This window comes from Fundulus heteroclitus, chromosome 21, assembly GCF_011125445.2.
Source record: "Fundulus heteroclitus isolate FHET01 chromosome 21, MU-UCD_Fhet_4.1, whole genome shotgun sequence".
In the NCBI taxonomy this organism is placed as follows: Eukaryota; Metazoa; Chordata; class Actinopteri; order Cyprinodontiformes; family Fundulidae; genus Fundulus; species Fundulus heteroclitus.
Window position 1 is genome coordinate 15,085,167 of NC_046381.1, and position 27,239 is coordinate 15,112,405.

At 41.3% G+C, this 27,239-nt stretch overlaps 1 protein-coding gene across 2 annotated transcripts in view; it reads left to right on the plus strand.

The window, feature by feature from the left end:
- The window catches only part of flt1 (fms related receptor tyrosine kinase 1), a 53,032-nt gene that overhangs the window by 15,521 nt on the left and 10,272 nt on the right, over nucleotides 1-27,239 (plus strand). Inside the window, exons 9-23 of one of the 2 annotated variants that reach the window (XM_012857447.3) lie at nucleotides 1,032-1,201; nucleotides 1,299-1,446; nucleotides 12,180-12,300; nucleotides 13,922-14,030; nucleotides 16,730-17,032; nucleotides 20,318-20,464; nucleotides 20,545-20,676; nucleotides 21,746-21,852; nucleotides 23,044-23,179; nucleotides 23,615-23,719; nucleotides 23,813-23,926; nucleotides 24,041-24,129; nucleotides 24,513-24,615; nucleotides 24,697-24,800; nucleotides 26,550-26,672. In XM_012857447.3, coding sequence (XP_012712901.2) covers nucleotides 1,032-1,201; nucleotides 1,299-1,446; nucleotides 12,180-12,300; nucleotides 13,922-14,030; nucleotides 16,730-17,032; nucleotides 20,318-20,464; nucleotides 20,545-20,676; nucleotides 21,746-21,852; nucleotides 23,044-23,179; nucleotides 23,615-23,719; nucleotides 23,813-23,926; nucleotides 24,041-24,129; nucleotides 24,513-24,615; nucleotides 24,697-24,800; nucleotides 26,550-26,672 — 2,011 coding nt within the window. The remainder of the gene's footprint in view (nucleotides 1-1,031; nucleotides 1,202-1,298; nucleotides 1,447-12,179; nucleotides 12,301-13,921; nucleotides 14,031-16,729; nucleotides 17,033-20,317; nucleotides 20,465-20,544; nucleotides 20,677-21,745; nucleotides 21,853-23,043; nucleotides 23,180-23,614; nucleotides 23,720-23,812; nucleotides 23,927-24,040; nucleotides 24,130-24,512; nucleotides 24,616-24,696; nucleotides 24,801-26,549; nucleotides 26,673-27,239) is intronic. The other variant, XM_021313483.2, reaches the window with a different exon arrangement.

The window sequence follows — 27,239 nt, forward strand, 5'->3', positions numbered from 1 at the left end:
CAGCTTCCAGCAGGATAACGACTCTGAACATTCAGCCAGAGCGACCAAGGCAAGGAAAGGCAAGGCAATTTATTTGTATAGCATATTTTAGTACAGAGACAATGCAAAGTGCTTTACATGATTAAAATACAGGAAAAAAACAGAATAAAAGCAAGTAGGAATAAAATGTAGAAACAAAATAGAATATGAGAGAACAAAACTAAAAGTAAACATTAAAAACAGTTGGACTACAAACTGTTTACTAACTGTAACATAATGTTTGATGGGAATTTTGCAATACCTTCTTCTAAAAACTTTTGTTTTTTGATATGTCATGTAGTTATTTTATTTAGAATAAGGTAAAATAAAATAAAATAAAAAAGCAATAAAATCTATAAGCCCCTTAAACTTTTCCATACCTTTTCAAACTCCAGCCATATCCTTCAATATAGTGATCTAATGACTAATGATGTTTCAGCAAAACAGAAAACAGTCGAAGGCAATCCTAAACAAATGTATTTTTAAACTTTAATCAAGGAAGGATTTTTTTTACTTTTTTGTTTTAGCTTTTACGGCACTAGTGGCTCATTTTTCGTACAAGGAAGGATTTGTATCAAAGCCTGTTGTAGGTTACAGCGCCCCAGCCAAAGTCCAGGCCTTAGTCGATCTGATCATCAGTGGCAAGGCTTAAACTAATTACTGTCAACAGAGGCTCTCCATCCGTTCTTACTGAGTTTGAGCTGTTTTGCCAAGAAAAAAAAATGTGCACAATCAGCAAGAGGGCTGAACACAAATGTACAAGATGCTTTTGCCAGTTTTATTGAACAACGTTCTTTCCACCTCACAATGTTGCCCTTTTCAGCGTCGGTCTATGACATAAAATTACAATAAAATACATGTTTTGGTTGCAAAGTGGTGACATGTTAAAGCATGACTCAAAAACGGTGCATTTTTTAAATTCCACATGACTTATTTCAGTGAACTTCGACTGATATGCAGACCACCTTCCCGTCCAGAGCACTTTGCGAAGCCTTGTGATTTGTTTCCGTCAGGTTGAAGGACGGTCAGGTGGCAGCAGATCGGTGCTCCAGATACCACATGGACGGGACTTCCCTGGTCATCCGGGACGTCGCAGAGGAGGACGCGGGAAAATACACCGTCCTCGTAGGGATCCAGAAACACGCTCTCTATCAGAACCTCACGCTCACGCTTGTGGTGAATGGTGAGATCCGATGAATGCTCAGGAGCCGGACGCCGGACTTCCTCCCTGCACCCGTTAAACGGTTCTTTCCTCTCCGTGTCCGCTCCTTGTCTCGCAGTGAGCCCTCAGATCGGCGAGAAAGCGGTGTCGTTGCAGGACCCCGGCTCCGTACCTCGGGGGAGCAGAAAACTGCTCCACTGCACATCCCACGGAGTCCCCCCTCCACATATTCAGTGGCTCTGGCATCCGTGCCCGTCCAAAGGCCTGTGAGTAGCCCAGGAGACCAAACGTCTCTGAAATTAGTGATTCGGGGTACCGTATACAACATGAGCTTTATTTAAAGCCATAAACATCAGCTTATTATCCATAATTTGACACGTTAGAGTTTCAACTAAACAGTAAACGGATCAGAGAACTATAGCTAAAGTATTTATTATGTGTCCCTTTTGATAGATTTGATTCATTTCTTGGGTTTGTAACCCTCGAATCACACATTTCAATGTATTTCATTAGGATTTCATGTGATAGCCCAACACAAAAAAAGGTTTATTATTCATTGTCCTGCTGGGTGGTGAAGCTACACGCCCAGTCTCAAGCCAAATGCAGCTTTTAACAGGTTTTCTTCCTGTATTTAGCACAGTCCACCTTCCAGTCTACTCTGACCTGCTTTCATCTCCCTGCTGCAAAGAAAAACATTCCCACAGCCTGATGCTGCCACCACCAGGCTTCATTATGGAGACGGGGTGTTTAGGGTAATGTGCAGGGTTAGTTTTCTACTAAAAAGTTACATTTTGGTTTGCTGGGTGCCAAACCGCTGCTCTCCTGGTCACTTCTTGCCCCTCTGTGATGGAGGCCAGACAACATGTTCTCCCATCTGAGCTGTGGGACTCTGCATCTCCTACCATGGGACCTCTTGGGATATCATTTTATAACCACGTCCCTGCTTTAAACTTCTCCACATCTTTCTCCTGGACCTGTTTGTTGTTTTGCTCGATCTTCGTGACACCGTCGGTTCACCAAAGCTTTCCTCTTAGGATTCTTTTCAGCAGTCCTTTATTTGCTTTTGAAGCCCTCCGTGGCCTCGTCCCATCCTTGTCACATCCTCTCTGAGGTGTTGCAGACTTAACCTGCACCTCCCAGGTCAGCTGCTCCTCACTGTACCAAGGACTGATTGTAAGCTCACAGGAAATCGGGCTTTTTGCTGGAGCAGCTCCTAAATGGTGGAATCATCTGCCCTCAGGAATTAGACAGGCATCTTCTTTGTCTGTTTTCTCCTGGAAATCTATCTTTTTAGCCTGGTATTGGACGCCCTGTGAGATGTTGGCTTTAATCATTGTTATATTGGCTTTTTTAGTTGTTTTTTTAGGCTGTATGATATTATTTTTCATCTAGGGGTGTTTACTAGTGTATTTTGTGGTATTTTATATGTCTTCTTCTTTTAAACGTATCTAACTACCCCTGGGTGAGGGGTAGGCAATAATAAGCTTTGCTTCAGCCTATTCCTTTTTTTTTGGTAAATTGTGGGTTTGTTTGTTCATCGTTGTTTTTTTTACTGTTTCCTGTGTTTAATGTTGGATAATTTACTAAAAAATAAAGTGAAAGTGAAAAAAAAATAAAATAAATAACTAGACAGCACATTGGTCCTGTGCTGGTTGTTTAAACAACTGGATCTAACAAACCTCTGCAGCTTCACATAGTTGAGCTCTATTTACCAAGCAAGTGACTCCTGAGAGCCATTAGTTGCTCTGGATTTTATATAGGGGTGTTGAAGTAAAGGGGGCTTAATACAAATGCATGCCACACTTTTTAAAAAACAACCTTAAAATCATCTGTGTTGGTCTATCACATGAAAATGGTAATTAAATACCTTGAAGTTTGAATATGCAACGTGACAGTGTGGAAAAGGAAAGGTGTATAAAAGCTATAATCTATAATGCATGTATAGTTTGACCACAAAAGACAAAAGTATTGCTAAAATGTTAGCCACGCCGATTTGCTATACAAATAGCTGCTCTGCTGTACGTTAGTCGGGGAGTAAGTGAGACCCATTTTTAAAAAATGAGACATGTTTTGTCTATGTCAGCATGTGTCCAGACAGCGCTTCCTTTTTGTAACCAGAACAGATGCCTTTTTAGGGCCTTTTAAGTGCTGGAATGTGCCAAAGTGTGCGTGCGTGTTTGTGTGCGTGTGCGTGTGCACCAAGGCTTGTGTTTGGATGTTTGTTTGCTCGTTCTACTCCTTTCCCATGTGTCTTGTTGTCTTACTGTCCAGCCTCTTGTTTTCCATATGTTTGTTTAAATGCATCTAAATATCCAGCCATTTATATGTGCGTATGTGTGCGTGTGCCTGCGTTTGTGTGTGGATATGTGTGTGCGCTTACACTCAGACACAGTACACGGTGTATCTCAGACTTGAAAGGACAGCGAAGAAAAAACACACTTCAATAGAGGCCAGTTCCGTGTTCTCAGTCACGATTTGTTGGTTTCCAAATCAAACGGTATGATTTAATGAATTTCCTGCGCAGGACGCAGAGTGAGAGGCCTGTTTATTATTGTGATTGCACACTGCATCCTGTGATGCTTTTTCGCGTATCTGACACACACTCTATATACAGAGTTCTCATGAGAAATGGCCCAACCCAGTGATGGAGAGGGACAGCCACTGAGTCAACACTGAGTGTTAAAGCAGCTACCTTGGCAGGAACACTGATTAAGCCGTTCTTGGAGGTCAGAGGCTCATTGTTTTGCTCACGACCCAGTCAGAAAGGTTAAGTATTACCTGAGAGCTTTGCAGCAGCCGCCCATACTCTCTTCCCCCCTCTGAGACACGCTGGCATCATTGGCGTGCTTGACCCGTAACCCTGGCACTCTCACGTGGCACAACGCCACCGTGCCTTCGCCTCTCCTTCAGAGAAGTCCAGACTAGAAACAGATACATTAGGTTTTTATTCAAACCCTGTGCCAGAGTTTAACTATCAAAGCCTCACCGTCATGCTAAATATAAACTGAGAGATGGAAAAAAAAATATTCTCGCAAATTTTACTTTGAAGACTCATTAAAAAACATTAAACGCTAACAATAAAAACTGAGCTTAAGGTTAAAATTGAATCATCCTGCACCTGCTGTGTATTTTGGTTGTATATGAGTGTATTTGTTTTTTAAGACGTCAAATGCAATCTGTTTTATGTAAGCTATAAAACCCTTTTTACTTAAGCATTTGGTAAGCATTTATTGCCATTATTGCCACCTTGAAAATTTGAAATTAAAGGGGTAGTTCAGGGTTTATGAAGGGAGGTTCAGTAAAATGGTTTAAGAAAACAGTTAACTGCAGTGGATTACTCCCTAATCTAGATTTATTCTTTTATACAGAATAAATCTAGATTAGCTGGACCAGAAGGCTGAAGCTATGAACCAATGCCATAGCAGACTTCTACATATTAAAATAACTAAAAAAACTTCTAAAAATATTTTATCGGTTTAAGCTAACGTTAATCTATAAACCTTTAACTTGTTGTGATGTTTGCATGGTGTGGTTATTTACAGTGAACCAAGTGATTATTTACACAGGGAAATGGAGCTAGACGGTGTGCCGCCAATGTTGTTCCTGTGTGAAATCTATATTGAAAACGCAACACATGATGCATTTTCCAGCAAAAAAAATAATAAAAAATATATTTTTCCACTGTTTACCTTTCTATTAAGTACCGTTACATGTAGCGTTTTTAGAAAGTGTTGCTAACAGGAAGATGTTTGGTTGTGCGCTGCCTCCTGGCTCCATTTCCTCCATAAAATCCAGTAATGGAAACAAGAAGAGAGTTTAAATGTTTATTCAAGCTTAGCTTAAACTGGCTCTGCTTGTTTTTCAGTTAGGAGGTTTCTTTTAAGGTTCAAGTCTGCTTTCATTTCGGTCCCTTTCGAGCTAGCCGTTAGCTTCAGCCTACTGGGCCAGTAGCGCCAGCGGACTCTCTTGACGTCTTGATTCAGCATGAATACAGATCCGCTGGTCCCGAGAGAGGCCAAAGCAGATTTCTCTTGTTTTAAAACAATGTCACAGCAATTTATGAAACAACACTATTTTATGGTCCTTTAAACCATTGTCATGCTTCATTTGGTAGCTATTTACACAAAAATCAAAGATCAATGACAGGAAATGGAGGATGAAGGTAGTGCACCAGCAATGATCTTCCTGTCTAAAACAGGTACTCCAAGTAGAAGAACTAAATTATTTCTGTGCAAAGTAACCCTGACATAAAAACAAGGGTGGGTAAAATGTAGAAATACATATATAGCAGTTAAATAAATGCTATTTTATGTATTTTTAGACAACCTTATGCTTTTGTTGGGCAGTTGTGGCGACTGAAAGCACTACCTGTTCTATTCTTAATGTTTGTTTCACACAGGAAGGTCCTTGGGGGTGCACCCCCACCTACCACCATTCCCCATATAAATAATAATTTAGTTCTGAGTAATATAATAGACAGCTAACATGCAACACATTTGGTAACTCTAAATTACATAGAGTAGAAGAGAAGTATCTACGGGAGGTAAGATAAAAAAAAATCAAACTTTTAACAGAACCTCACCTAAAAAATTCTGAGCTAACCCTTTAAATTCACCTTAAAACAGATGAAAAATGTGTCGTAACTGTGCATTTGCAGCACGCTGCAGGCCATTAAATCCTAAAGCCAACCAGCCAACTAAACGTCTCTGCAGATTGCATTTGGCCTCTCAGCTGGCTAACTTAAGGTCCTCTATAAAAGCTCTGTTCTGGTTCTGCTTCAGTGTTTGTATTCAGTGTGTTTCTTTAGGTTATTAGTTTTGGTTGGATCCTCACAAGGCCCCTTGTTCTTTGCAGCCCCGCTGCACCACGAGCCTGACGCCGTGCTGGAGGAAGCCCAGGGACCGTGTACCAGGCTGGGCCAGACTGACGGGTGGCCTCTCGCCTGGGTCCTGAGTCCACTCCTGGGTCTGGCCCTGGGAACCTCGGCGCTCTTATCTGGCCCTGGCAGGAGGCGCACTGGGCTTCCTGTGCAAAAATCAGAGCGCTTTTCCTCTCGTTGTTTGGCTTCCTCTCCGACGCGAGACGCTTCCCAGCGGCGTGATTGTCCCTTCGTCTTCAAACGTGGCACAGTCCGCTTCCTCAAGAGCTTGATCTATTCTTGAGTGCTCTCCCACACCCCTTCCCCCCCACCACCAAACGTTGCTGCCCCCCCCACATACCTCTCCAGCCTCTTCCCTCACCAGCTCTGCCCTCCACAACAACCCAGCATCCTCCACCTTCCACCAAGGAGCAACTACTACCCACACAGGACCTCTCCTCCTCACACACCTCCTCCGCCGCCTGAACCCTCAGTGACAATACCACCTTGTGATTATCCTGCTGAACTGTAAACCGAGGAAAGAGACTTGGAACACTGCTGAGCAGTGAAGACCAGGAAACACAGGAGGATGGAGCTAAATAAGCCATAACATTAATGATATACGGACACCTGCTTTACTAATTATTTATTTATTTACATGATCTGCCCAAGCCCAGTCCCTCCCCCCACACCCGCCTGCCCCGTAGCTTTAGTGCTTCTTGCATTTTTACAGATACTATGAGCCAGAACAAGTGCAATTCCATCCATCCACCGGCTGCCTTCCCCAGAGCCGCTTTGCTTTTTTTTTTTTTTGTTTTTGTGTCCTAGAGTGGTACTATATTGGGTGCACGAACAATGCTTGCAAAAAAAAACCCCGATCTAACTCTGACGTCCACCAAAAGCTGTGAGTTTCTGTCTCAACATGTAGCCGCCCGATCAAAAAGGTCAAACACGCATTGCCTTTGCTGGGTGAACCGGGGGAGAGGACGAGCTTTGCGCCGTTCATTACGGGCTGCCTTCAGGTCTCTTTCAAGGACTGATGATCTGCAGAAGCCTACCATGTAGGAGGTCTGCACAGACCAGAGACTACCCCGCTGTTATCCCACGCCGTGTTAAAATGTCTTCTTTCCCTATATCAGATGGTGTCAGCATAGCATCCCTGTTGTATTCGTAATGGGAGTTAAATAAAACGTAAGCTTTTGAGTGATCCTGCCAACCAGTATGACAGCAGGAGTGTCTTAAAGCCTTCAGCGTGTCCGCCAGTGGGTTTCTGAGTAAATCTGTCCGTGAGCGTGCCTGAGCGTATGCATGTGTGCCATTTTACGGGTGTCTGCCAATGTGATTCATTCTCTGTATACAGATGTTTCTATGAGTAATATATGAATCTAATATTTAATAATTTTATACAACTAACTTACATAAGGACGTAAAATGTCAATATTTGCCAACTCTGTATGGATCTGTTAAAAATGTATAGAAGTGTTATATCATTTAGTTGTGTTTGTTTTTGGTCTTTTTCTTTTTTTTCTTTTTTTTTTTTTGCATTAAAACATGCTCATATTTGTGTACCGGTTCATGCGCTTGTGTGGTTATTTTTAAATTGTGACGGGAACATCCAGGGACATCCAAATGTATTTCAGGTCAGGACAGGAAGAGAGGACAGGAGACGAACCCCCTCCAAACGCACCCCCCCCCCCCCCACACACACTATTCAGGCAGCTGCTGCTCACCCTGTTGGCAGGCGCACACTGTATGACTGTGGATGCGGTATGGCTGGGTTGCATGTCTGCGTCACCTTCTGTGTCTTTACTACCAGCACGTCCGCACGTCCATCCCACTAACTTCATCTTCCAGAGCAAAGCTTTGAGAGTGGATGCTTCTCCTGTGAAGCGTGAGCGTGTGAGTTGGTGAGGCTGGCGAGGGTGTGTTGCTCAAGTGCGGATGTGCCGCATGGTGTCATGCACAGGGTGGGTCGTTGGTGCACTCACACACACACACACACACACGCACACACACACACAGACACACACACACACACACTATCTTGGAGGAAGAGCAATCAGGGAGCAGGGAGAGGAGCCAAACCTAGGGAGGAGCTCAGGACGCACGGTGACGACAAGGATACGGGACGAGACAGGGAGCAGTGGCATATCCTTAAACAGGCGGAGGATCAGTGAACAAAGTGGAAATGATGGTTTACAGTAAAGGATGTCCAGATACCGAAGGTGCGTCATTTTAGGCTTTAGCATCCTTGTAGGACCTGATTATTATGGCTCTCCTGTGACATTTGGGTAGGAAACCATTTCTAAAATATAGAATTAAGAAATAAAAAAATCTACTCGTCTAGTGTAAAAAAATAATATTTTACATTATAATAGCATTAGCTCCCATTGAAAGATTTTGAATAATCCAGCCTTTAATTTGGGTATATTTATTGGTTTGGGTTGAAAAATTTCTAATTTATCTTGCGAAAGGCAAGTGAACATGCTACTCAGGAGAGGCAAATATATTCATGTTTATAAGACAGGGAATGGCTATAAGAACGCAGCTACACTGCAAACAGGGAACTAAAAGTAAGTAATATTTTCTTTAAATTAATGTATTTGTCCTTTATTGGAGCAGATAAATAAGTTTGACTGTCAATTTAATGAGTATTTTTACCCCTAAAAAAGATAATTAGATATTCTGCACTTGAAATAAGATGATGGGGATGAGTTGTTTCTATTTCAAGTGCAATAATCTTATTAAGATAAGCTAAGATAGGCTTTATTGATCTCACATTGGAGAAATTCACATCACATCGGCTCAGTAATCAGTAATCATAGGAAGGAGGAGTCAAGTAGGACGAGGTGCATCAAATATATACAGTGTGTCCTCGTTATACCATGGATCAAAAGCAGTAGGTAAGAAAAAGCAAAAAAAGAAAAATACAAAAGGAAATAAGGCAGAGGATGTCTTCTGTACATTCACTGTATAGTGGAAAACAGAATCTGTATTCTACTGGCAGATCATTTAAACCTGCCTGCTTAAATCGAGGACAAATACATTCATATCAACATTTTACTTAATTTTAGTTCCCTTTTTGCAGCGTACTCTCTTAAACCTACACAGTCTTTAAGGATGGTTTTCTGGTCAGATGAGGCAAGTGTTTACGTTTCAACATATAAACCGCTATGATTGCTGTAAAACAGACACTTCACCTCATTCACACCACCCCCAGGCTGTAACAGGCTGTACACCGTAAATGTCAGCAGGGTACAGATAAAAAGAAAGTATCTGAAGTGACACAAGCCTGTAGATGTTTTGTTGAGGAGAAACATATTGCAAAGTGTGCTGTATCTAAAAATTAAGCCATAGCTAAAACACAACAAATCATTGTTTTATAGGCAATAAATACAATTTATGTAGCACGATTAACTGGATCATTGTTAAATTTGGTCCAGCCCAACTACTGTATTGTTTAAGGATTGTCCTAACAAAATGCATGTCATTATTAAAATGCATATCATTATTATTATTATTATTATTATTATTATTATTATTATTATTATTACTATTACTATTATTATTTTATTATTATTATTATTATTTCAGTATTAGCAGCCTCTAAAAGCCATTACATTCTAAATAGGTTTATAGCAATTTAATTAAAAAACACTGTAATAAATGTACTGTATTAAATTTACTTAGCTAAAACAAATCCACCAATGGGCAGAAATAAAGCAACTTGAATCTTGAAAGCTACTGTTTACCAAATTCAATTCAATTCAATTTAATTTTATTTATATAGCGGCAATTCATTAAACATGTCATCTCAAGGAACTTTACAAAGTCAAGTTCAATCATATTATACAGATTGGGTCATATTACACAGATTGGTCAAAAATGTTCCTATATAAGGAAACCAGTTGATTGCATCAAAGTCCCGACAAGCAGCATTCACTCCTGGAGAAGCGTAGAGCCACAGGGACAGTCGTCTGCATTGTTCATGGCTTTGCAGCAATCCCTCATACTGAGCAAGCATGAAGCGACAGTGGGAAGAAAAACCCCCCATTACCAGGAAGGTAAAACCTCCAGCAGAACCGGGCTCAGTATGAACGGTCATCTGCCTCGACTGACTGGGGTTACAGAAGACAGAGCAGAGACACAACAACAGAGACAAAAAAGCACAGAAGCACACATTGATCCAATAATCTGTTCTACATTAGATGGTAATAGCGGGTGATCTGTCTTCTCTGGATGATGTCACAGTTAACAGAACGCCAGACCAGGTGTACCTACTTTGAAGATAAAAGAGAGAGAGAGAACACAAAGTTAAAAGCTGAAGTGAAGACAAACAATGCAAAACTGGAGAACAGTAGAACTCAGTAGAGTGAGAAAAATAGGCCCCGATGTCCTCCAGCAGCCTAAGCCTATAGCAGTTTAACTATAGAGGTAACATGAGCCACTCTAACTATAAGTTATAAATTTACCCTGGCAGCCCTCACTCTGTCTTATTTTGTCACTTTCACTGAAGAACTAAAGTGAAACATCAGTGGAGTATATTTGAACAAAGGATGTAAAATGATCAGAGCAGAAAAAGTATTTTTTGCAGTGAAATCACAGACTGTAAGTTTTTTTGTCATACTTAATAATTACCTGCCTGACCATCTGGGAAATATAGTTAAACAATGGGAACACAATCCGAGTGCCCCCCAAGTGGTCAAGTAACTATTACGGGGTTCCTGCATAGTCTTGAAAATAAAATTGATTGAACTATTTTCAAGGTGTTTGCATCGATCTGTCTATCAGCCCATCTCTCTATTTATCCATGTCTGTGAGTGAACCTTCAAAAGCGCAGACAGAGCATCTGCATGGAGATGATATTAAGTAATGTGATTATCCAAGCTGCACACATTAAGAAGCAGAGTTGTATTCACACACTTGGCACTGCAAGTCGTGATGCTGATGCCAAAGAACTTTACATGTCCAGAGAAAATCTGTGGCTGTCCAAGCTTAGCAGGAGATCAAATTACACATGCTACAGTATCAGGTGCGTAAAAAGGCGGTTACTGAATGTTGGCTTTTGGAATACAACGCAGATGCACAATAGCTGCACAGAAGAACCAACAGAATCACCTCCAGTTTCTGCCTAGAAGTGAGGCTGCACATTTTTAGCTCTTTGATTCAGATCCATCTTAATCTATAAACTTATTTGATTAAAACAGTCTATTTTAAGCATATGATGACTATGAACCAGGCAATATAAGGTGAGCTTTGTGAGATTTTCACAACTCACAAAAAGATTTAATTTAAGGTTTCGTCTGTCTTGGAACTGGTCTAAAATCAGACTTGAGAATTTTGATCCCAGGACCAGTAAATGTAAAGCAAATGGTGTCCCTGCTGAATTCAAATCATCTAAAGTCTTGTGTATGAAGCATTTTCATTATCTTTGGTTTATTTAACTGTGTTTGAAATATATAAAATGTCAGATTTGATTTAGATCGAGAAAAACAAAACTGCCCTTTAAAAGTATTGTGATAAATTGTGGCTTTTTTTTTTCTTTACCAATCAGCAAAACAAGAACAAAAAGGAGGAAAGAACATGTGTTTGAAGCAAGCAGAGTGAATTTAAAGGTTCTTCCTTTGACTCGTTCCACTTTGTGACGTTAAATTTTGCCTCATGAGGTGACTGGCGTAAAATGGCCGCAGCACTTCTTGCGTAGGCGCCAGCTCCCATGGTGCGTAATCTACGGACTTAGACCGTGTGAGAGTCATTGAGAGACAGGAACTCTTGTCCTGGAAATGTAGGATGATTTTTTTTTTTTTTTTTTTTTTTTGAGAATGGAAGGAAGCTAAATGACAGGATGGGAATACCACCCCTGCATCCTTCCCAGTTGAACTAGTGTTACCTCGCAGCCCAGGACCCCCCCTATGGTCGGCTTGCTGAACAGGGGGAAAGGACTCGGCGCTATTAATATAAAATGGTTTGGTGATGCTGGATCACATCAAGCAGCAACGATCAAGGCATTTTCCTGTATGCCGGTCGCCCCCCGCTGAGCACAGCTGGGAAAAATACACCCACTCACACACATGGATTTATCATATAATGTCTTCTGTCAACACAGCTGAGTCTGTGTCCTTCTCCTGCTCTTCCTTCAAGGTGTTTTACATCCTCCTCCTCGCTGTGGAGCCCTGTGACGGAGAGTCTCCCCGCTACATCTGCGTACAACCACATCCTGAGTGTTACTCACACACAGGAAGTTCTTCAGGGGAACGAGAAGGTAGGAGAAGCCCTAAAAAAAAAAAAGTCCCAACAGGCTGAAGAACTATGGATGGGATTTTTGCTCCTGCAAAATCTTTTACTATTTATATTAAATAAAGTACATTTTTATGTGGTTTTGCATTTGAGAACAGATTTTTCAGGATGTTATTGTGTGCTGTGCAAAGTGCACCAAAGCAAACTGATGGATGAACAGAGAAATTGATTTCTTTCAGTAATTCAATTCAAGCAATGAAACTCATTAAGATACATAAAAAAATGAATGTCACTCATTCGAGAAAGTAACATTTTATATAAACTTATTACACATATTTCTAGCCTAAAACAGATTTATTTCTATCACACTTTTTCCTTCCACTAAACTTTCTATTGCTTGTATATAGCACCATGTGAATAACTCTTAAACAATGACCTTTTATGGTTTACTCTCCTTATGGGGGATGTTTTATAAAGTCGGTAATGTTTCATATCAGGGAGAAGTCAGCCATTTCTAAAGCTGTGTGTCTAAAATGTCTCATTTTCTTTTCAGGTCTTATGTAATATTCAGATTTTCTGAGAAATGGTATAGGGCACAGGTGTCAAACTCAAGGCCCGCGGGCCAAATCTGGCCCTTCAAGATAAATTATCCGGCCCTCGAGAGCCAAAAAAAAAGGCATATATCCTTCTATAGTGTATAAAGTGGCTAAAACTGTGCCTCCTGTAAGTGTAACTCACCCCAATATCAACTTTTTTTGCAGATAAACTGTATAAACTGCGCCTAAGAGTGCTACTTTTATGTTACTGTGCGTTTTTTATACTACTGTGTGAACTGGAATGAAATTATGAAATGAAAAGTATTGTCTTTACACATGCAAGCGGCCCTTTTAATGACTTCATGATGCCAAAGTGGCCCCATATATAAATTAGTTTGACACCCCTGGTATAGGGGATTTTTTATTAGCTGCAACACACAATCTTTAAAATTAAAATAAATAAACACTAATGCATCCTACAATAAATATTATATCATTCTGTGCAAAATTAATCTACATTCATGTAAAAAAAAATAATAATAATAATTAGCCAACCCTTGTTTCCTTCCATTTCTTGTTTGTTTTAGTCTCCGGTACCACTAAAGGAATATTCATTTGTACAAGTATAATGATAACAACAAAAATAGCTCATAAGAGTTTAATTTAAGAGCTGATATCCAGCCATTTTCCATGGTTTCCTTAATAATAACCAAAATCCCTTAAGTTCTTACATGAATATGGCATTGTGCTGCCAAAACCAGCACTTTTAAGCATTTCACACTTTCTTTTCTGTTTTATTCACATGATACACACAGGAGTTAGTACTTGATTGCATAACAATTGTTTTTCATGACTGCATGTAGTCTAATCTATTTTATTTTCCATTACTGAAATTAATATATGAGTTCCACTATTTAAATTGAATTACTGAAATAAATACATCTTTCACAAGTGTGAAATGAGGACCAGACGTTCACTGAGACTCCTGCCTGTCTGTACGTTCAATGGAAAATATGCCATTAGTAGAAAAGATAACAAGTCAGGGTATTTTCAACATGAGCGCTCATCATAACAGCAACATGTTCATGAGGATGTTTGGTCTCCCTGCAGACAGTGGGGGTCCTGACCGTCGCAGAGGCCTCCGTGTCTGGAGTGTACCGCTGTATCGCCTCCAACTCTGCGGGAACGGACCAGATGGATGTTCCCTTCTATGTCACAGGTGACTGGGACAAAATTACTCATTAAGGAGCCGTTATATTGTCACTCATAGTAGCACATGTGCAGTAGATTCTCCTGGCTGTTTTCTCCCCGTCATGATAGAAAACCAAACTGAAGGAATTTAACTTCACTTCCATTTGCTTTGCTTGATGTTTTTCTAAGAGCATGAACATTGTTTTTCGTCTGCTATTAGGTCAGTTCATTCTTTTAAGCCCTTGTTTTATTTCCAGTTGCAGTAAATGAGGCACATAATTACACTTAAACTAAAGGAAATAAGTATTTACAATGATTTACAGTAAGGCTAAACTTAAAGCCTTTTTATATCCAGGGTCGTCTAAACATAAGGAGTTGAAAACATATCAAAGGGAGCAGATGGAAATAACTGATTTGTATGATAATTGATTTGCACGACTGACTAAAATGGTAAAAATATCCAGTCATTGTACAAATAAAGAAAATGTAATTTATTGGATCTTACATATCGAAAAATTAAACACAATGACAAAATTATAATTATGGGTTCTGAAATGATGTGAATCTAACCTGAAGTGTTCAAATATTGCAACCATCCACTGTGTCATTCTTCATTGGAACAATGATAAAGCCAAAGCTCTAAAGGATTGGGCCAAAACTAAATACACCCTTGCTGCTTCTGTCGGATTTAGGAGTGAAAGTAGCACCATGGTGCTGAATATCAAATGTGATTGATGAGCTGATTATTAATAAGTGTGACCCATATGTACAGCGTTAGGGGGGTTTTGCATTTCTGGAGGATACAGGTGTGTTTTACGAAAATACCAGGGCAGAAAGACAACAGCAATGAGCTTAGAGAATAAATTTACATTACTTCTCAACAAAGAAAGGAACAAAATCATTATTTTGCAGTGAGAAATATTATATACAAGTTGATAACGAAGCCATTCAATTGAATATTATTTATAAAATACTTCTCATACAGGCAAGTCTGACATACAGAGCTTCATATATATATATATATATATATATATATATATATATATATATATATATATATATATAGAGAGAGAGAGAGAGAGATAGATAGATAGATAGATAGATAGATAGATAGATAGATAGATAGATAGATAGATAGATAGATAGATAGATAGATAGATAGATAGATAGATAGATAGATAGATAGATAGATAGATAGATAGTATTACATTAGTAGTAAACAGTGCTATTTAGAATAAGAAATAACAATACTAATAACAAATAATAACGTCCCTGTATTGCCAAGATTGTCAAGAATCTGAAAAGGAAAAAGTTCTAAACCACAATTAGATCATATAATACTTGCTAAATTGTGACTAAAATTTGAAATAAAGTTTAACTAAAATATGAAACCATAAGACATCATTAATAGCTATAAACGTGAATAAAGAGTCAACCTTAAAAGGAGTGTCTTCTCTTTTCTGTTAAAAGATGAGACAGTTGAATGGATGTCCCAGGAAATTCACCACAACCTCGGATTGTTCAGCGCTCAGAAAAACTTGTAAAAAAGTGTAAGAGCTTCATGCTAGGGCCCTGCAGACCTCCTGTTAAAGTTCATGACAGTTACAATTCGTGACAGCCAGATTAGAAAAAAAGACTAAAAAAGATGTTTAAAGGGCATGTTCGCTTTTCTCCTGAAACAAAAAGGAAGCATGACCTTTCCAAAAGTCCGTCTTCATGAACCACAAGATGTCTGGAGCAATGCTATTTGTGCAGATAAGACCAAATATGATTAAGCATGATGCAATGAATCAGGTCTGGCTTAAAACTATGCAGCCCATCGGCGGATACACCATGAACCGAGGGTGTACTTTCTTGATATGACCGCATAAAAAGGAAATGCTATTGCTTTTGACTTGTCTTAAACAATACAGTTTTTATGAATATTTTGGCCTTTTAAAAAGATATATTTAAAATAATATCACCATAGTCTTCTGTGTGATACAAAGACAAAGCAAATGTGTAAAATAATACACTAAACAGCACGAGACTCAAAGAAAACACAGGCACACAGATTTGGGGGGGGGGGGGGGGGGGGGAAGACCAGCTGCTGCAAAACACCTAAAGGGCGAATATCTTAAAAATGGAACCTTGATGCAAGCGGAAGCTGAAAGAGCAACACTTGCAGAACAAAGGGCTGGAGGGTACAAGTAGCATGCACGCTTCACTGCCCTCTGCAACGTTGTTTGCGACGAAAAGCTACATTTGGGTCAGGCAATGCGGGTCAAGCGGTTTTCTGTCTGGTTTCTGGATGTTTTAGTGGAATGTGTCTAAGCGTGGATGCCGGGCTGTTTTGAGCTGCTTAAACGTGAGCGAGAGCGAAACAGGAACCCGGAGCTCTTATCGTTCCACTTCCCCATGCAGCGTACTTCCTTGGACTGGCAGGCCCCGCTTTATTTCGGGAGGCCTTGGGGTGTTTGGTAAAGATAAACACTATCTGCCATCAGGAAACTCTCAGGCCGTTTCCACGGGAAGTTTCAAATAGCTAAAGTAAATAAAAAGCCTTTTCACTGTATTCCACTCGCTGTTTTTACTCACAATAGCCATTCAACATCGTCATCAAAGGTAAGGAGAGTGGAAGAATCTGATCTTCTGGAGAACTCAAGTCAAGAAACTGAGAGGGCCTTCTCCCGCTGAAGCAGCAGATCTGTAAAGTCCGCTGACCAAGCTGTGCGCCTTTTTCCACAGATGTCCCGGACGGCTTTAGCGTAGCCCAGCTGGAGCAGGCCAGGGAGGGTGGGGACCTTCATCTCGCCTGTTCTGCAAACAAGTACCTGTACACAGCGCTGTCATGGCGAAAACTGAATGACACGGGAGGATCCCGCTCTCCGGCCTGGAACACGCATCACCTCGAACCGGGGGAGTTCTCCAACGCCGTGGTCCTGACCTTAAAGAACCTGAGTGCCGAGGACTCTGGGGCCTACAGATGCTCCGCCCTCCAAGTCATCAGCGGGCGGGAGCTGCACCTGGACACCCAGGTGGAGGTCACAAGTGAGTCGCTGTAACCTCCCGCTCTGTTACCAAAACGTTAACGCTGATTTATACCGAAGCTGCAATATCCATCGATTCAAATTCAGGAGCGGTTTCACTTCTTGTTGATTAAAACTTGCTGTGAAGGAACAAAATCTGGCATTTTAGAACAAACTGTATAGTTCTTGGTCGACTGGAGATGTAGGGGGTCAAGTGGGCAGGAGAAATAAACAAACTGTTTAAACTGACTTTCACTTTAAACACTGATGCTAAAAGCAGCTAGCTTTGAGTCTACTTCCCTCAGTAAAAGCACCCTCATAATGGAGGTCGCTGCCAGTGTGAGTTCACTCCTTGCAAACCAGCCGGTTACAAGTTGGGGCTGATCAAACTCTTGCTGGATTCTAGTCACCGACAGATTTAAGGTTGTAACATGATCCCTTGATATAGAAATGCAAAATTGAGTTGTGTTTTTTTTTTTTTAATTGCACATGTCCTAGAACCTTTCGATGTGTCTCTGTTTCAACTCACCGGAATTAAATAATTATGGCTCCAGCAGGACTCCATAGCTTTAATTCACCCATTTAAATTCTCTACATATACGGATATTTAAAACTAATTAAAGTCACAGTTTGGTAGCAGGCATGGACCTGCTTCACGGTTCAAGATATAAGAGAAAGTGCCAAGGTGGGTTTTTCTGACTGTATGCAACATAGAGAGACGTGACGTTGTCCCTCCTTCACTGGCACACTGCCAGTCAGCTAGCTGAGACAAGGCGACTGCACTTTTCCCCCCCAAAATCAGCTGTTTGCAAATATTTCCGCTTGCAAAGAAATACAACAGTCATTGTGTGGAAAGCAAAGGAGCACCACCCATCCTTTTTATCAAAGAAACGCTCTTGTAAAACCACCAATGGCAAGCTATAAGTGGCGTGTTTGTAAAGCAGCTGACTACAGGCTCACCAGAGCAGATAGCCCCACTAATTACCAAGCTAATGTTAGCTTATTACACTTGTGTTGTTTCATAAAAGCCAGAATAGCAATCAGGTATACTATTCTGCCCAATAGTTGCAAACTAAATAATTAGTAAGGTGTTTAATTTTTTTAAAAATCTATATATTAAAATCAAAATAACACATTTATGTTAAAAAGTGAAGTTCTACTTCTAATAATCAACATGCTACATAGTTTTCACACATAGTCATGTTAGAAAGTAACCCCTGACATTCATGCAGACCTTCTATGTAACTAGTCCCCAGGAAAAGTTTGTTAAAAATCTTTGATTTTCTAAGTTTTATGAACCTTAGTTATTTTCTTCTATATAAATGTGAATCTTCCAATAATAAAATAATTAACGTGAGCAGGAGAAGGTGGGCATGTAACGATCAAGAAAGGCTTTAGCCATGAGTCCAAATGTTTAATGGTGTCCTTCTAAATCAGTTTTATATTCTTTAAATAGAATATCTATATCTATCTATCTATCTATCTATCTATCTATCTATCTATCTATCTATCTATATATATATATATACATATATATATATATATATATATATATATATATATATATATATATATATATATATATATATATATATATATATATATAGTTATATATAGTTAGGTTTTTTAAGCTCAAACTAATGCAATGTGCAATAAACACCCACACTCTCGTGCGATGATCTGGTTTCTTGGGAATCAGGTTCACCTCGGCTTCCTGGGGCCCCACCCAGCCGTACTTTTGCTCCTGCGCTCCGGCTAAGCACCTCTTTCACGTGGGAATGAGCTTTTGTGCGGAGGAAGAGCACACAATGGCACTTCCCACAATGCCACATTTACAGGCCCCCGCACAGAGCCAGAGGAACAATCAGCCAATCAGACACTGTCAGGCTCCCCCGGCCCCCGCTGACAATCATCAATTGTTGTCCAGGAGGAAGATAGGGGAAACAACAATCAGTCGCAGTGGTTAAGTGACTTTTCTGCATGTCTTTTACTGCTGTGCTCCACACAATCAGGGTTAAACGCGTCAACTTCCTCCCTCAGGACCCCCACAAGGGAATTTACTAGAGAGTCAGAGGGTGAATGAAAAGGGGGGAAAAAAGGGTTGGGAGTAGAAAGGGGAAAAAGGGGGGGGGGAAATAAAAGCATAGGATTAAAACAATTAGGGAACTTCATTTACTGTGTGTGCATTATAGCTTAAAAATAGTGCATGACAAAATGCCTTCCAGTCATTGTGAGCCCCATCCGTGTGATGAAATGAAGCGCTATTCTGGCTCTGAAGAAACGGGTTTAGGCCACAGGCGATTTTACAAAGAAATTGCCCAAGAGCACTGGAACTGCATCTGAGTCACAGGTCCAAACCGAGGTCACTTTTCTGCATGCAGCAGCGGACAATTATAATTATGATAAAGAGGCGAAAGTCCTGGAAAGAGAGCGGTAATAAATAGCACGGGTTTTATTTCATTAATAACTCAATCGGTTCATTAAAGATCATTCAAAGTTAAACTTACACCAGTTCCGCTTAGTTCGGAAGTCCTCTTATCCTCATTAAAACCCACCATAATTAAAGCAGTTCAAGACAGATAACAATGACAAAATGAGTTCTTGTAAAGCCTCTCGCTGCTTTCTTTTTCTCAGAAAACGTAAAATATTAAAGACACGTCTTTCCTAATGTCTGAGTAGCGGCCATCCTGCTACGTTATAATCACAAAATGAAATACGCTCTGTTGCGTTTTATTTGATAGACCGACATAAAGGGATAGAGAAGTGGGAGAAACACGCTACGTGCATTTTAAAAAATTAGTTTGAGGGCTATTGGAGAAAATTGTGAGGACCGAGGAAGACAGCAGACAGGCGAGGAGAAGTTTAACAGTGGAGTTAGGGCGACAAAACAGAGGATAACTCAGCTACAAACCTTTTCAAGACTTGGCTGTCCACCTAAACGGACAGGTCACACCACAAATTGGACCTTAATGGGGGAGTGGCAAGGAGGAAGGCGTTGTTGAAAGAAAGAGATCAGACAGCACGACTGTGTGGTGGAAGGTGCTCTCATCAGATGAGACCAAAATATTTCGGCCTCCATGCAAAATGGAGCTGTAACACTGCACATCATCCTGAAAAGACCATCCCAGGGTAAAAGCACGAGGGTGGCAGCATTATGTTGTGGGAAGGCCTTTTTTCAGCAGGGGAAGGGAGCTGGTCGGATCTGCAGGATAATTGATGAAGCTAAACATGGAGAAAAAGCTGTTGGAGGCTAAAAAAAATCTAAGTGAGGGTCTGTGACAAGCTGCACATCTCGCTCTCCTTTCAGCCCTGGAGCCGCCTGTGCTGCTCAGCAATTTGACGGACTGCACCGTGAACGCCAGCAGCTCGGTGACCCTGAGCTGCGAGTCTCGAGGAATCCCACCGCCAACCATCACGTGGTACAAAGACGAACGGGTCCTGCAGCAGGGATCAGGTAGGACAACGTCTGGCACGAGTGAACTTCAGCTCCTGACTGCAGCTTACAAGCCGTTCCCCCCCTGCTTCCCTCGCCAGGCATCGTCCTGTCAGCGGGAGACGGGACTCTCCATATTGACAGGATCACCGCAGACGACCAAGGCCTGTATACGTGCCTGGCCACCAACGACCGCGGATCTGCTGAGAGCTCTGCCTACATACGGGTCAACAGTGAGTGAAGATCGTGTTTCCCTTCAAGCAGGTCCTGCCTTTGATTGGCCGTTTGCTGAAACGTTAAAGCGAGCGCACCTCCTTATATGAGCATTTGTGATCGTGCATTGTTCCCAGCCTGTAGAAGTCACACAGTCTCCATGTGCAGCCCGTAGTACAGTATATCACGCATTGTTTCGTGTAGTATTTAAACCCAGAGGTGGGCTGTGTCAGTTCTATTAATGGAAGATGATGAATGTCATGTCTCTGAGTAAACATCGATCAAAGTCGGCCCTAACATAAACGCATTTTGCCTTTTGTTCGGTTTTCCTCATTCACGCACACACACACACACACACACACACACACACACACACACACACACACACACACATCCGGAGGTAGGAGAGGAGATGGAGTTTGCTGGAAGCGGTTGTGGTGGACCCGCTTCCCAGTCCAGGTTTGGACAGAGAAGCGGTGTGTGTGTGTGTGTGTGTGTGTGTGTGTGTGTGTGTGTGTGTGTGTGTGTGTGTCGTGTCCTGATGAGCCAGGAAGGAAGCTGTCTCCCGTTTTGATTTCCTCCGGAAGGGCCCGGCCTGCATCTCACAGAGGCTCCATGCTGAAGTGAGCTGCATGGGCATTTCTTTACCCTCCCATTAAACAAGGACAATAACAAAAAGTGGTGGAGCTAATGGGGGGGGGGGGGGGGGGGGGATTGAGGTTTTAAAGATCAAAATGTAAAGGTGAAAATGGCAATTAATTCAGGGAGGATTATGTGAAACCATTTGTCCTCTTCAGACTTGATCTCAGACAACAGTTTGAGCTTTGGGCTCTTAATTAGTTACTGCCGGCTCCAACGTACCAGAATCATCTGCCAGAATCATCTGCTCAGCGCGTAGAGCTCAGCGGAGGCCTGTTAACGAGCTTTTCGTTTGGTTCAGTGGAACAGGGGCGCATCTAACAGCAGTGGGACGGGGAGAAACTCTCTGAAAGGCCCTCAGGAAGCCTGCAGATCTATGGATCCTGTCCAGTTCAACAGTGGGTGGGTTAATAATGACAGAGGGTTGTGTGTTTGTGTGTGTGTGCACAGGTCCATCAGAAGTCTCCTTTCTGGAAATTCCCACCTTGACCTGTACCTGTGTGGTGGCCACTCTCTTCTGGCTCTTGCTCACGCTCTTTATTCGGAAATTGAAACAAGTAAGAGAACAAAAAAATAAATAAAATCACATCTGTAGCACTGTTTTCTAAAATGATTGGGCATAATAAGTAAAGTCGTTTGCAAGGTATTTACATCCACTGAATTTTTCACTGTGTGTCGTGTTACAAATACAAACATGAATGTATTTACTGGTGTTTTATGTAATAGACCAACACAAAGTAGTGCCTGATTGCTGTAAAATGACACTTCTTTTTTTAAATAAACAATCAGAACTGTGTGCCATCCTTCATTTGCAGCTGCAAGCTTGTTGGGTTATGTCTCTGTCAGCTTTGCACATCTGCAGACTGAAATTTTAGTCTATTATTCTTTGTAAAATAACTCAAGGTTGTGATTAGGAGCTTCTGTGAAAGGCAATTTTCAGATCTTGCTACAAATTGTCCATTTTAATGTATTTCAAGACTTTGACTAGGCCACTCTGACTCATGAACTAAACCATTCAGTTGCATCTCTGTATGTTGAGTGTCGTTGTCCTGCTAGAAGATGAAACTCTGTCCTGCTCTCAAGTCTTTCACAGCCTTTAAAGGTTTATTTTATAATTGTCCTCTCCACGGATCCTCCCAGGTCACTCTGGGCTGCTTCTCCTAAGGGTACCCTCCTTGCTCAACGTGCCACTTTAGGTGACGCAGGAAGGATTGAGTGCTAATCTGAAGCTCGGGATATTGTTTTATAACTTTGTCCGTCTGCTGTGTCCCTTGTTTGTTCACAAACATTCTTCACATATCTGCATTTATACTGAAAATAAATTACCTACGGGTGCACTCTGCTGACTAATTGGGTGACTTCTGAGGATTTTTTTATGTTTATTTAGGTAGATTTAAAAGGGGGCTGACATGCATTTGCAAGCCACACTTTTCATTTTTTTTTTTATTTGTAATAAACGTTGAAGGCCATTCAACATTTCCCTTCTACTTTGTGTTGGTCTATCCCTTAAAATGTCAAATAATTAATTAAATTCTGTTGCAAAATGTGGCGAAATTGTCAGGGGTGTTAATGCTTTCTCGTATTTGGACGGTAGCTTGTAGGTCAATGATCTTAAACCTCTAAAGCCGGAAATTAGGCCGTGAAAGTTTACACTAGACTCTTCCTTGTCTTAAAATTCAATTTGTGTGTGATTTTTGCTCATCTGCGTGTTTTTTCTCTCTCTCTCTCTCTCTCTTTCTGCTCCAAAGCCGAATATTGCAAACCAAAAAGCAGACTACTTATCAATCATAGTGGATACAGGAGAGGGGCCCGTAGCGGAGCAGTGTGAGCGCCTGCAGTATGACCCCAACCAATGGGAGTTCCCTCGGGAGCGTCTTAAATTGGGTATGCTTCTTTAGTCTATCAAAAAAATGCATATTTCTTGCTGTGCAATGGCCTTCTGTGAGATCGGACCAAACTTTGGAGCTGAGCGGGGACAGGAGGGAGGTGTTTGTGATCACAGAACTGATACAAGGATTTTCTCATAGCTCTTATCTGGTTATTATTGGGAGTGACTCCCTTTCCATTAATCAGACTCTGCGTCTGTGTAGTCTGGGGTGGGCTAATCAGCTGCAGCCTGCGGGTATTTCACTTGTGTTTACTGGAAGCAATCAACTCCCTCTGTGATCAGGGAGGGATGCAGAGTCGGACGGACAGCTGATGAGTTCCCCCTCCCTATCAGCGCCTCCCATCTGTGAATGGATGTGAATAAGAGTAATTAATTGACACACCTCTTGTTTCCGTGTCTTCCCGACTCTCACACAATCTCCCTTTCAACAGAGAAACCTCTCGGCCGCGGGGCCTTTGGTAAAGTGGTACAGGCGTCGGCCTTTGGCATCGACAGCTCTACCGGCTGCAGGACCGTGGCTGTGAAGATGCTCAAAGGTTGCACCCCTCATCTGTTTTCTACATGTCCATGACATCAAACTGAGAGGTTCCCCGTCCCTCGCTTTACTGTTACTGCCTTTCATCCACCAGAGGGCGCCACCGTCAGTGAACACAAGGCCCTGATGACTGAGCTGAAGATCCTCAATCACATTGGAAACCATCTGAACGTGGTCAACCTGCTGGGGGCCTGCACCAAGCCAGGAGGTGGCTTGTCTCGTCCAGCTCTGCACCTTTATGCGTGCTTCTGTCTGTGTGCACAGGTCACGGCTTCTCTTTGCACCTTCTAACTGAGGTTACGATTGTTGGCTTTGTGCACAGGACCGCTGATGGTTATTGTGGAGTACTGTCGCTTCGGAAACCTCTCTGCGTTCCTCAAAAACAAGCGAGACGTGTTTGTGCATTACCGGGTGAGTGCAGCAGCTCTCTCTGGTACGTGTGAGGCGCCTCCCTTAATGCACGCCTGTGTGAACAGCTCAGCAGCTACTTCTTGTGGTTTTGAGATGAACCCAGAAAACCCTTTTTGTGTGTAATTGCAAAATCCTACCCTTAGAAAAAAAAACTAACTTCTTCAATTTTTTGAGGTATGAAAATGTTATCAGCAGGGGAACAGAACATAGACTTCCTTAACTGCTTCACACGTTTACATATAATTGAAAAGCTTCTCTGTTTGACCTGAAAAAAAAGAGTGTTTGTGATCCAGAAGGGTCAATGAAAACAGAGTGGCCTTTAAACGTTTCAGTCTATAGGAAATAAAAAAAAACCTTGAACAGACTTGTTTCCTCCGCTTCAGCAGGCAGGAGGAACAGCTGCAGGGCCCGGTTTTGTCTCAATCCTCTCCAACAGCCAGACCGCCGTCATTTCAGAGTCTGGTGACACAAAAGACAAATGCCCTGGTAGGACCACAACTACACAGACATTTTCCTATCATCCATTATCAGTTTTTTTTCCCTCATCTTGGTTTTTTTTTCTCCTAGATCCAAAACTGCTGTCGTCATCCTCCTTCCCTCTTTTCCTGGAGGATCTCATTTCCTTCAGCTTTCAGGTGGCGAGAGGAATGGAGTTTCTGGCATCTCGCAAGGTTTGATACGGCACAGACACCCCTTAGTCCACAAACACTGACATTTAACAGGGGGCAGCGGTGGCCTAGGCAAAGCAGAAGTGGGTCAGAATCACACAGACTGCCACTCTGGGGGGAATGGCTTATCTGCACAGGACACATTTCATCGCAATAACAACAGAGATGATTATTGTTAATAGCATATCTTCGAATTCAGAGGTTTAAATACTTTTCTTTATTATTTGGCAGAACTTCCTTTTAAACTGCATGACTTGGTTCAAGTGTTTGGGGTTTCTTTCAACAAGTTTTCAACAAGTATTGGTCCATACTACCCAGAAATGGTGTAACTGACCCCAGTTTGTGCACAGCCCAGCTCACAGGGCTCACAAGTTCCTTCAAAAATATTGACTTTGTTGTCCTCGCTGTCATCAGTTTGTGCCGTGCTTTGGTTTATTGCCCGTTTGTAAGATCCATCTGTGCTAAACCTTTAAGTTCCTGGCTGATTTCTTGACACGCTGCTTTAATAATTGCAGGTGTTTTTTTCATTCTGGGATTTATATACACATTGGTTATTTACCAAAACCCTTTAATCCTGTCTCCCTCCTGGTTGGTTAAGATGGTTGGACATTGCCATAGTGTTTATAACGCGTGTATAAAATAATTTGGACAGATGAGCGTTGCCCTTCAGGTATGTGGGAATTGTACCCAAGGAGTGATGCCACACAAGAAGGGGGTGTGCATACGTTGTTGCCTTAAAGGTGTATAGCCACGTAATATGCTTATTAAAAAAAAGACCAAAAAACATTTGATCATGATGAAATAAGGCTATATTCATCAAGCCTCCATCTTGATAATGTTTTGATGGTCCTTTTTGAGCTGAAAGATAATTCGCTCTCAGGCGCGATTAGCAAATATAAACAGACGTGGTGACATCTAGTGGCAGTATCACAGAACTATCATAATGCCGGTTTGCTTAATTAATAAAACATTATTAAATTTTGCCAGACTGACCCTCTGCAATGTCTCGCAGTAAAGCGGCAGCTCGCCGTGATCGAAGACTAACCATTTTTATTTAAATACACTGATCTACAGCAACTTTAAGAGCCTTAATAAAGAACATTTACGTCAATCAACTCTGCGTCACATCTAAGCCTCGGCAGGTTTAGCGTCCGCCTCAGTGAACACCGACGCTCATACTGTATTCCCAGTGACATTCCAGGCTTTTCCGTCTTGGAATCATATATTTTGCACCTTTTTCACTGGATCTTGGACCTTTCTTCATTATTTTCACTGGGAGATGCTAATAAAGCTGCTTCTTGCTTTAACTCCTGCTGCGCACGCACAGTGTCGTACTTCTGGTAAAATCGTAAATAAACACGAAAGGCTAACACTAACAAATTGAGTAAGCAAAGCATAAAACACCAAAATAACAACTAATACGCCAGCAGGACGTGATAATCTTTTATACAACTTTGTATGCAAGCACAGTGCGCTACTGACATATGCATTTTAAAAAAAAGTCAAATAACATGGCTATGCACGTTTAAAATACAGCCACAGGTGTGCCTCCAGGTAACTCAAATGTTGTGAGGTGACCTATCGGCTGATAAAAGGCTATAAAGTATCCTTTGGGCTTTCACAAATTGTCCTTCACAAAAAATCTTCTGATTTTGGGAAAAAAGATATCCCTCTGATTATTTCAACATTTTTGCTGAAAGAGATGATCTGATGTCTGTTTATTAATTGTGCTTTTCTGTATGCCTGCATCAGTGTATCCACAGAGATCTGGCTGCAAGGAACATCTTGCTGACTGACAATAAGGTGGTGAAAATCTGTGATTTCGGCTTGGCCAGGGACATCTACAGGGACCCAGACTACGTCAGGAAAGGAGATGTGAGTAGAGGAACAGTTTCGTTTTACACCTTCTTCTCTGTTCTGTTGTCACAAAATGAGACTTGACTTGCTTTCATTTTCTCTCATGCAGCAATGTTTAAATTTTAAAGCATTCATAGCAGCTACCTAAAACGCAGCGACAGGGTTGGGGTGCAACTTATGTAGTTTTTAAAAGCAATAAGCGCTGTTTAAGCTTGTCATTTGTTTCCATAAGGCATACAAAATGCAAATTTATCAAAAGCCTTATCTATTAGTTGTGATATGAAAATATCACCGAAAACAAGGTGATATTACAAAGGATGTTGGTTGGTTTTATTGAGAGAATCACCCCCAAAAAAAAAAAAAGTCAGATCCTAAAAAAATCTGAATTATTTTGACAGTATATGTATGGTAGGTGTCTGGCTTCAGTGAGTAAAAGGATTAGTCAAGCATTTGAGGTGAGGTTCTGTTAAGCCTTGTAATGCCCACATCTTTACATTATAGTTAAATCCGGATTGTTACTTTCAAACTTAGTCTATTCTAAATGTTTGTTTTGTTTTTGTTTGTTTTATGGCCCAACAGACTTTT